At 39.2% G+C, this 11,332-nt stretch overlaps 1 protein-coding gene across 4 annotated transcripts in view; it reads right to left on the reverse strand.

The window, feature by feature from the left end:
- LOC127451245 (protein CLEC16A-like) overlaps window positions 1-11,332 on the reverse strand; it is a 111,331-nt gene that overhangs the window by 50,607 nt on the left and 49,392 nt on the right. For all 4 annotated transcript variants that reach the window (XM_051715776.1, XM_051715775.1, XM_051715779.1 and 1 more), the window contains 3 exons: window positions 10,860-10,960; window positions 9,444-9,563; window positions 1,265-1,374 (listed from right to left, as the gene is read on the reverse strand). In XM_051715776.1, coding sequence (XP_051571736.1) covers window positions 1,265-1,374; window positions 9,444-9,563; window positions 10,860-10,960 — 331 coding nt within the window. The remainder of the gene's footprint in view (window positions 1-1,264; window positions 1,375-9,443; window positions 9,564-10,859; window positions 10,961-11,332) is intronic.

The raw sequence follows: 11,332 nt of genomic DNA on the forward strand, positions 1-11,332 counted from the left end.
ACCTGTAGGAGGTGGTCTGAGTTCGGTTGCAATGGAACTGTAGCGCAATTCACGTGAATGTGAAAGCAACTCAGCATTGCCATGACAGTGGCAATAACTTCACCTTGGACACGAGCGTGAGTAAGCGTGCAGTGTAAACAAAGATGCAAATGAATTCCTTGCAATCAGCTGTCTCCTCAAAAAATGCAGTTTCCGAGCAGCAGCAAGCCGCCTTCTCCTGGACATCTGATGAGTTACGCCGTGAAGCGCACATATACGCAGTTGTCGTTCACTCTGCTGTGCATAAAGGCACCAAAATAACAAAAAAAAAAAAAAAAGTATGATGAGTCGCGTTGTGTTCTCCATGCGTGTTTGTGATGACGTAAGATGAATGCAAATGGACCGAGGTTCGATAGAATCAAGTGAGTGTGAAACCAGACCAACGCTGCAGGGGGCACCGGGAACAATCGCACTCGGAATCGGACCGCAGCAAACGTGCCCAGTGTAAAAGTCCCCTTTGTCAGTTCGAACCAGTCTGGCCATTCTCTGTTGACCTCTCTCATCAATAAGGCATTTCCATCTGCAGAACTGCCGCTCACTGGATGTTTTTTTGTTTTTGGCACTATTCTGAGTAAACTCTAGCGACTATTGTGTGTGAAAATCCCAGGAGATCAGCAGTTACAGAAATACTCAAACCAGAACGTCTTGCACCAATGCTTTTATGAGATGCGGGTTGGTGTGCTGTTTTGGTGGTATGAGGGGGACCTACACAATATTAGGCAGGTGGTTTAAATGTTGTGGCTGATCAGTGTAAAGCAAACAGTATTTTTATGCTGCACTGTTATGTAAAATGTTTGTTGGTGTTAGTAGATTGTCACTTTATGGAATATATAAGAATGGTCCATTCAGACTTAAATTTTTTGATCTATCAAAAGGCCTCCTATGTCCCATACATATGTATGTATTCTGAATGTAAAAAATATATTCAAACACAAAAACTGGACTGCTGTCATTAAGCTTAAAAACAAACTGTTTTTCTTATCTTTTTGAAGAGACTATTGTGAATGTTTAGGATTTATTATTTTCATTTTTTTTTTAAAAGTACTATTGCTGCCAATGTAAAGTTGTAATAACTAACTATTTAAAAAAAAAAAATAATAAATACATATATATATATATATATACACACACACACACTGTATGTTTCATAGACATACTGACACAGATTAAGTTATTATTATCTGGACCTAACTGAATACCCCTGGAATTGATGTTCTGTACCTACCTCCAAACAGGCCAAATGAACATCCTTTATAATGCATTGAGAGGCAGAAAGCACAGACTGTTTCAGAAGCAGACAGCTCAACTCCAGAGTTGCAAGGCGCACCTTTCCATCTGAGACACACAAACACATGCTAGATAAGCTCATATTGTTATAAGAAAGTTTTGTTTTATTTTTAATCGATTTTATTGTGGTGTGATGTACACTTTAGAAGTAATTTACGTGGTTTACAATTGTAAATATGTAATGTTGATGTGATATTATGTAAAAGCAGACCGAACATGTGACACTTCCAGTTACATAATAAAAACTCTGATATTCTCCAGAGTGGAAAATCAAACAAATATATAAAACAGGGAAGTACAGGGCATTAGAATAGCTCACATGCGAAATGTATGTAACCAAAACAATAACCAAGCAGCCATGGCAATAGACAGGTGGCGAATTCTCAGGGCCAGCAAAGCCTTTTATGCTGGCCTAACATGCCAAATAAATACATATTTTTAATCCTTTCATTCTCAATCACCTTTTTGCCTATGTATTTTTAATCACTTTCCACTCTTAATTAATCTACAAACAAAGAAAAATAAAAGTTTATCCAGTCAGAATTTATTCCTTGATGCTTACAAGTGAAGCGTGACAACTGTTTCACAAATCGCATGCCCAAAGCAGCACGTGAGTCTGTGCTCCACCCCCTCAAGCCTTCAGAATTTCTACAGAATCCCTCAACAGTGCAAATGAATGGGCAACTAAAGTCAGATTGTCAGATTCATCAGCCAATCAGATTGATTTATTTGTTCTTGGTGGGTGTGATCTTTAGGATATGTCCCGGTCGAAGCCTTCTAGCTGGCCTTGAGTGACGCAATCACGCTTTAAGGGACGTAATTTGAAAGCGAGTGAGAGATCTTGCTGACGAGTCAACTGTCGTTACTGCCACTATCGCCACTGAGAAAGAGATCCTTATGGATTTAAAACACAAGATGTTCTGCATGACCGTGTGATTGCTTAATTTATTAATCAGGAAAGGAGGGCTGATTTTCACTTCCAAGTAAATAGGTAAGTGCTTTTTGCATTGTTATAGCAACATCAGAAGTTTTCTAAGTGTAAATTAGGCTGCTTGAGCATTCAGTGTTGGATCAAGTTTTGAAAAGTAGTGCTGCATTCCATTCAACTCGGAAAGTCTGATTTTACAACTGCCTACTATGAAAAGTGCAATGGAATGCATCTTGAAGTCAGAATTACAACTTGTAGGCTCGTGCAGAAATTCTCAACTCCGATTTCACCGAGATGCAGGGGCATGATGTCACACAAACATGTCGACACTCAGGGAGATATACAAAGTAAGTGATAAACATTCACTTTATTAAGTAATATCGATAAATGAGTTGGTTTCCACATTACATGATATTAAAGCTTGTTTAACAAATGCCTGTAGAGACAGGTGTATAAAACATTATAATCTCTTTTGATAATCGTACACCTGTAGCACAAATGCTAGTGCTGCAGCATTGTTTATTGGTTGGGTTGCTAGGAGACATCTCTAATGGGAGTCAAACACCTGCTAAGCTAACGGGAGCATTGCAGTTTTGTTTCCTTAAATGTCATCTTCTGAATAATGGGGAATGGAATGCATTTATTGTTGGAGATATCAAGCAGGAATATCCCACATCCAACTTGAATGGAACGCAGCATAACTGTGTACCCTGACAAAACGAAATTTATTACAAGCAACATTTAAATCGCAAATATTATTAGATAGATTTTTCCAGGTATTATAGACCTCCTTGGTTGATTCATATGATATTTGAATGTCTGTTCGGGCAACTGAGGCTGAGTATTCATTGCAATGGGCATGAAATCTCCTAAACTCTCATCCTCCACAATATTTATCAGCTGGTAGACTGTGGCTATCCACTTTGCTACACCAATCTTGAAGCTGTGTTTATGATTCGCGTCAGGGTGTCAAAACCAGCGACGTTTTAAACTCCACATGAAAAGTGCTTACAGACAATAATGTCTCATTCTGCATTTTTGTGATAGTTTAGACATGACATGCTTAGTAAAAGCAACAATCGGATTATGAATGTGTTAAACTTTAATCGCATGCATTAATGTGTAAAAAAACAATTGTTCAATGTTAGTTCATGATACCTAATGCCATTACTAATGTAAAAAAAATTCATCTTTACTTTTTCATATAATGTGCACTGATGAATCTTGCACAATGAGACCAGATACATTTATTAACAAAGTAGATAGGGTCGGGGGGTTCACGTGAAGCCATGCAAGAATCAGACGTGTGAGCGACGAGCTCTGCGCACTTTGCCAAATTTTTAATTATTTTCATGTTATAATCTGGTGAAATTTGAGTTACACATTTGCTCTTTGAGGCAAAACATGGCGAAGTCAAAATCCTCGGGCTCTGGAGACATTAAAAGACACTAACGTGTTCAGGATGAAAGCCCCGACAGGCCTACAGACCGGGGACTTGATTTGGATGGCGCGGCGGGAGAGGTGATCCAGCGTCAGTTGTCCAACATGTCGGTGATGTTGACGAAGGTTCTTGCTGACTTGGAGGTTCTTGCTGTAATACGTCAATCGATTACGGCGATGGAAATAAAATTCTCTGAGTTAGTTACAAGAGTGACCGATGTTGAGAGACAAATCGATTGTCTGGAGTCTTCGGAGAGGGAATTAACCGCTAATCCGCCCGCGACCAAAGTTGATTTGGAACATCTCTTTGAAAAGCTTGAAGATCTTGAGAATAGAAGCCGCAGGAATAACGTTTGAATTGTTTGAATTCCTGAGCATGAGGAGGGCAGAGATATGGTGAAATTCCTAGACGATCTTTTCCCAAGTCTGCTCGACATAACAGGCCATAAACTGGAAATCGAGCAAGCTCACAGAGTCCCAGCTCACAGATTTGCTGGCCAGATTTCTGAGATCATCCAATAAAGATCTTGTGTTGCGCCAGGCGAGGAGAAAAGGGAAGCTTTCTTGGAAGAACCATAATATTTTCTTGATCCCGGACTTTGCGAGTTCGACAAGAGAGAAACGCGATCGGTTCAAGGAATGTTAGAAACTCTTACATCAGCAAAAGATCACTTTTGCTCTGATGTTTCCGGCCAAACTGAGAATAGAAACGAAGGACGGTCGCAAAGTATTTACATGTCCCAATCAGGCAATGTCTTTTATTGAATCAATGGGTGAGTAAACCATTGGGTGTTTCTCATGTGAGTGGGTCGACTCGCTGTACTTACTCTGGTTTTTGGGGAAGCTGGGCGTCATTTTGGTTTCTTTTTTCTTTTTGTGTTGGCTCCGCCGAGCAGCTGGAGTTTGTTTTGAGAATAACACTTTTCCTTAAAGAAACTTTTGAGATTACATGTGCATTGAAGTTCCCGGCCAGTTTGAGAGTGGACACTACGGATGACCGCAAAATATCTACATGCTCACACAAAGGATGTCTTTTATAAAGTTGACGGATTGTGTAAGTCATGGTATATACTTTTATGCGGCCTCCGAGTGAATTGACTCGACCATCTGGGGAACCGGGATGCCGGTTTTGTTTCTTTTTGTATTGTTTTTTTTGGTGACCTAGTGGCTGGAGCTTGTTCTATTGAATAAAACTCCTTTGGAACAACTGTGGATTAATCTGCTCGTTCTTCGTGCTTATACCTCCTGCTGGCTGGAGTTTGTTTTGTTGAGTATTTTTACGGGACACTGGAATGATTACGTCATCCGCTGAACTCATAACAGCTGGCTGTTCATGCACGGGATAAATGCGCACGTTTTTCTTTTTTCTGTTTGTTTTGTTCGGGGGGAAGTTCGGGGTTTGATTGTTTCACTAATGGGGAATGTGGTCTGTATAATTTTGTTTTTGACACACAATTTATTTTTTCTACTATATCAAAATGTCAAATGTTAATATAAGTGTACTATCTCTCTCCACATGGAATGTGAATGGGTTGGGGCACCCCATAAAAAGAAGGAAGGTTATTACTTTTCTTAAACATAAGAAATATGATATAGTGTTTCTTCAAGAAACACATCTCTCCCCTTAGGAAGCTGAAAAATTTGGGAAGATATGGGGTGGACATGTTTTCTTTAGTGCTGGCTCAAGTAAGAGCAAGGGAGTCATTATACTGATTAATAAACATCTACAATTCAAATGTCTCAAACAGACTAAAGATAAATTAGGGAGAGTCATTATTGTTTTAGCTGAAATTCAAGGGCAAAGGTTGATTTTGGCTAATATTTGCGCACTTAACGCTGATGATCAGGGCTTTTTTACAGATCTTGAAGGGATGCTGCAAACCACTGGCACCCCTCATGATATAATATTGGGAGGAGACTTTAATCTTTTGATGGACTCAGTCCTTGATCATAGTGAAGCAAAAGTGTGTAAACCCCCTAGAGCAACAATGATGCCTCACAGGATGTGTAAAAATCTTGGTCTTACAGATATTTGGAGACTTTTGAACCCATCTGGTAGAGACTATATATTTTTTTCATCAGTCCATAAGATTTATTCTAGAATAGATTTTTTCATTGGTTGTTGATTGCTCAATTGGAAATATCTTAGTCTCAGATCACACCCTGGTGAGTTTAGAGATGTTGCCATATACAGAGAAAAATAAATTATATAGTTGGTGCCTTAATGTGTCCCTTTTGCAAAATCCTGATTTCCAACAAATGTTAAAGGCCGAAATCAATGTTTATATGGAGAGTGGGCGTGGCTTGGGAGGCACTTAAGGCGGTTCTTAGGGGTCGGATCATACGGTATGACTCATTCACCAAAAAATCCATAGCACAAGAACTTGTGGAGTTGGAAGGAAATATTAAAAGTGCCGAGGCAGAGCTGAAGCGCCGTATGTCATCTGATGGCCTCAGAGAATTGACCCGATTGAAATATAGATATAATACTATTTTGTCGCGGAAAGTGGAGTTTTGGTTATTCAGGGCAAGACAGTCATACTTTGAGTCAGGGGACAAAACAGGAAAACTTTTGGCTAGATATTTAAAGCAGAGAGATTCTTTTTCTACCATTCCCTCTGTGAAATCTGCGGGTGGTGAAATATTTACCTAGGCCATTGATATTAATAATGCTTGTAAAGAATTCTACTTTGATCTCTATAGTTCCACGTCTTCATCTACTGATGAAGATATTAGGAACTTTGTGGAACCATTAGATCTTCCTAAAAAATTATCTTGATTCCGAGATAACTTTGGAGGAGCTTGATGAGGTAATTAAGGCCTTACCTACAGGCAAAGCTCCGGGGCCTGACGGCTTTTCCTCTAAGTTTCTCAAATTTTATGCTACAGAACTGGCAACACTTTTGTTAGAAGTTTATACAGAATCACAAAAGAATGGAAAGCTTCCTCCAACTATGACGCAAGCCCGGATCAGTCTGATTCTTAAAAAGGACAAGCGAGTGTAAAAGTTACCGCCCAATTTCCCTGACCCAGTTAGATGTAAAAATTGTGTCAAAAATTCTGGCTAATCGATTAAGTGAAGTTATGACATCACTTATACATATAGATCAGGTGGGGTTTATTCGAGGCCGTAGCTCTTCTGATAATATTAGGCGTCTCATCAATATCATGTGGTCAGTGGCGAATGATCAATCTACGGTCGCTGCCATCTCACTTGACGCCGAAAAGGCGTTTGATATGGTAGAATGGGATTATCTTTTTAAGATTTTGGAAATGTATGGGTTCGGGAGTACATTTATTGGTTGGATTAAGCTGCTTTATAGACACTCTGTAGCAGCGGTACAAACAAATGGGTTAATTTCAGATTATTTTACTCTGGATAGGGGCACCCGGCAGGGTTGCCCTCTTTCCCCATTATTGTTCTGTCTTGCCCTGGAACCATTAGCAGCCGCGATAAGAAAGGGGGATGATTTTCCAGGGGTGATTGCGGGAGGTGTGGCGCATAAGCTTCTGCTTTACGCAGATGATATTTTATTATTCGTCTCCGACTCTACCAGATCTATGCCTTGCCTCCAAAGAATTATTAACTCCTTTTCCAAGTTCTCAGGATACAAAGTCAATTGGTCTAAATCCGAAGTTTTGGCTTTGACAGCGTACTGTCCTTCCAGTGGCCCAAACAGGGAATTAAGTATTTGGGAATTTTATTCCCAGCAAATTTGTCTGATTTAGTCAGAGTTAATTTTGATCCCTTAATAAAAAGGTTTTCAAATGATGTGGCAGGTGGCCTTCATTACACTTATCAATGATTGGGAAGGATAATGTTATTAAAATGAATTGTATTCCAAAATTCAACTACCTGCTACAGTCTCTCCTTGTAGATGTCCCCCTCTCTTATTTCAAGCAATTTGATAGCATAGCGAAGTCCTTCATTTGGAATGGTAAGTGTCCCAGGTTAAATTTCAATAAGTTACATAGGCCGATTGACAAAGGCGGGTTAGGCCTACCCAAGATTTTGTTTTATTATTATGCATTTGGTCTTAGACATTTGGCTCATTGGTCGCTTCCACCTGAGAGAGCCCCTCCCTGGTTTTGTATTGAAAAGGAAGTTCTTGCCCCTATCTCACCACTGCAAAGCCTTTCGATTAAACTAGCCGGAGAGGTTAAGTTGCACCCCATTCTTTTGCATTTGCACTCGATATGGACAAAAGTGTCCAGAGTGTTTAATTCTGATATTTATTTAAACGTAGCCTCGAGCATATGGCTGAACCCTAAACTATGTATTAATAAGTCCCCTTTTTGTTGGTCAGATTGGATTGTGAGGGGGGTTAATACACTTGGTGACCTATATGAGTGTGGAGTATTGAGACCTTTTGAAAATTTGGTTCAACATTTTGGCATTCCCAGATCTCAGTTTTATAAGTATTTACAGCTGCGCCACCTACTCTGCACTGTTTTTGGGAGTGGCACGCACCCCCCCAGTGCAGCAGATACTCAGCGAGTGGTGATTGCTGCTTTTGGGAAGGGTAATGAGGCATCAGTGTATTACTCCCTGCTAATTCAGAGTCTGGGGGACGGAACTTTGAATTCTCTCACAAAATTATGGGAGAAAGATCTAAGCTTGACATTGGAGGAGGGCTAGGATCCTAAAAAATGTCAAGTCTGCATCTAGAGATGCAAGGGTTCGCCTTATGCAATTTAAGATTTTACATCGATTTTATTGGGACCCTCTCCAGATTGCATAGGCTTGGTCTTAAAGACACACCCACCTGCTGGCGATGTCAATCAGAGGTTGGAGACATAACTCATGTCTTTTGGGGGTGTGTTGAGATCCAGGAGTTCTGGTTGAAAGTTCAAAGTCTTATAAGTGATGTAGTGGGCACTCAGCTTTCACTTTGCCCCAGACTCTGTATTTTGGGCGATGGGGTGGTCATCGACGTCGAGAATCGGCACATAAAGAGTTGGGTCCTAACGAGTGGTAAGGGGTTGGAGGTTGGTTGGAGCACCCTCATTTCATGAGTGGTGCTCGGAGTTGGGGAGGGTGGCGGCCTTTGAGGAAGGGATGTATAGAAGGCTGGGAAATCTGGGGTTATTTGATAGGAATTGGGGCAGATATTTGGCCTTTTTGGAAGGCTTTTGGGGAGGGGTAGTGGAAAGGGATCTCTAGTTTTAAATATGTGTGTGCAATTTGATTGTTTTTTGAAAATATGCTTTTTATTTATGTATTTTTTTGTGTGTGCATGTTGTGTTTTTTTTTTTTCTTCAAATATTTATGACCACTGGGGTGTGTTTGTGTTGGGTGGGGAGGGTTTAATTGTACATAATTTGATTCCGCAATTTCTGTGAAGTTTATTTAATTTGTTGAATGGAATCAATAAAAAACAAAGTAGATAGGGTCAATTTTCATTTCACGTCATCTTTAACTGCTATAAAATTTTCGAAGGCAAAAGTTTAATAGTTGCATTAAAATTTCTGATGAAACATTTAAAAATCAAGACACAGAAGAAGTTTGTTTTCTCTCTGTGTGAGTGGCAAAACAAAGGTTGCACAACTACTGGATGAACATTTCTGAAAAATAATATGAGCACTTTGTTTTACACGGTCAAGTTCAGACACACCAAAAGAATCTGCAGATCCTAATATTTAATGAGCATGTCTAAGCAGGTGAGGGTTTATATTTAGAGTCAGTTAGTAAAGTACAGTAGAGCAAGACAGTGCAGGTGTGATGGGCAGAATGTGCAAGTGTGTGTACCCGGCTGAGCAGCTTGGCTCATGATTCGGATCACTCTCTCCACTAAAACCTGACTGTAAGATCTCCTCTCCTGATCTGGCACAGGCAGCTGGATCTTCTCCAAGAGCTCTGGGTTTATACCTGTACGTACACATGTGCACACGTGCGCGCACACACACACACACACACACACACACACAAAAGAGAGATAAACCTTTTACCTTTTAATAGATGACATAAGATTAGCTTATAAATTAGATTTTAGAAACAACCTGACAGTCCTGAAAGTGTGTTTGTGTGTGGTCCTTAAACGCCAGACTGGTCACAATTTCACCATGTAGATTGGGAAGACCCTTTACGTGTTGTTTAAATACTCTGTATCGTTAAAGTGCTGCACTCTGATTTAGGGGTGTATCCATCACCAAGTATTAAAGTAATATTTCTGTAATAAATTCAAATTAACTGAATAAATTGAATAAATTCAAATTAAGCTCTGTGGACATTATCTCTGGTATGCTGTCAATTTCCACATCCGTCGCTAAGTTTGTAAAAACAAAGAACATTTTTTAACAGTAATGCACTTAGAATGGAAGCCTAGCAGGTAAGATAGCTAATAGGTTTAAAAGCAGAAATGTGAATAAAAAACACTTAGTAAAAATGGTTGCCATTTGAACTGTATCGTTAAGTTATTACATTTTCGAAATCCTCTGCTTTTCTTGGTACTGCTTTTTCTAAGTGGATGAAGTTTTGTTTATGCACAACTAATGTAATTCCAGTGGGTGGAGGTTTTCTCCATATAAACAGTACAATGGATAGTTACGTCTCGACCCTTTCTGTTTTCCTCATGTGCATAAGGGAAAGTAAACAGATTTACATTTAGCATAGAGTTGAAAGGTTGGCTACAACTTTGCACAGACTGTAATGTTTTATTGTTATTACACCACGTTTAAATAACCACAAGGTTAACATTGGTTTTGATCTAATGTACGTGAAGAGGCACAAAGTTAGTATATTTTAAAAAGTATGGTTTATGTTAATGCTATAGAAAGTGCAATAATAAATACTTTCTTTGATGTATGATATATAAATGATACATTGTTTCATTTGTTTGGCTACTATGAAAAGGCATTTGATGGATATAGTAGACTATCCAAAAAAACAAAAAAACAAACAAACAAAAAAACAATAGGCCATCATTCAAATGGGGTATCCTACAGTTTTGGTTACACTTTCGAAACAGTGATCTGTAGTGCTGCCACCTTGCCTGCTACTGTAGGTTTTCATTGTAAAACTACTGTACACACATTTAGTTTTTTTTTTTTTTTTTTTTTTTTACAAACAGAGGGATGAATTGACATTACTTTCTGTGGTAACTGAGAGCAAGATGTTTTCATAATTGTTACAGACAGTTACAGACTAAAGAGACAGAACAGGTACCTTTACTGTGAGACACGGCATACAGGAGACAAAGCACAAACAGAGCCTTGTAATCCTCTGTGTCACAGTCCAATGCATTATAGAACATGTCCAGGAAGGGTCTAAGACAACAATAAAGACAACAGGCATTGATCATTTCCGCTGAAAACCACACATGTATGCACGACAGAGTATGTGCATGTGCATGCCGCTCATGATGACATACTGTATTGTTTGAGTACTGCATACACGAAAGGTATTTACTCAGTTTATTGTTTTAGGTGAGCTAATTACTACAAATATTTTTGTCTTCAAATGATGCCAAAAACAGTCTGTCAGGCTTTGAGCAGTCAAAACATTATATCATATATACATTCAATGCCTTCACATGTATAAGCTCTTGCTTCTTCTGAACTACTTGATCATGTCCAAGCAGACTGCTCTTAAGAATTTCACTGTGAGTAGCAAGAAACTTGAGACATTCAATTTACTTG

The sequence above is a fragment of the Myxocyprinus asiaticus genome, chromosome 14, assembly GCF_019703515.2.
Source record: "Myxocyprinus asiaticus isolate MX2 ecotype Aquarium Trade chromosome 14, UBuf_Myxa_2, whole genome shotgun sequence".
Lineage (NCBI taxonomy): Eukaryota > Metazoa > Chordata > Actinopteri > Cypriniformes > Catostomidae > Myxocyprinus > Myxocyprinus asiaticus.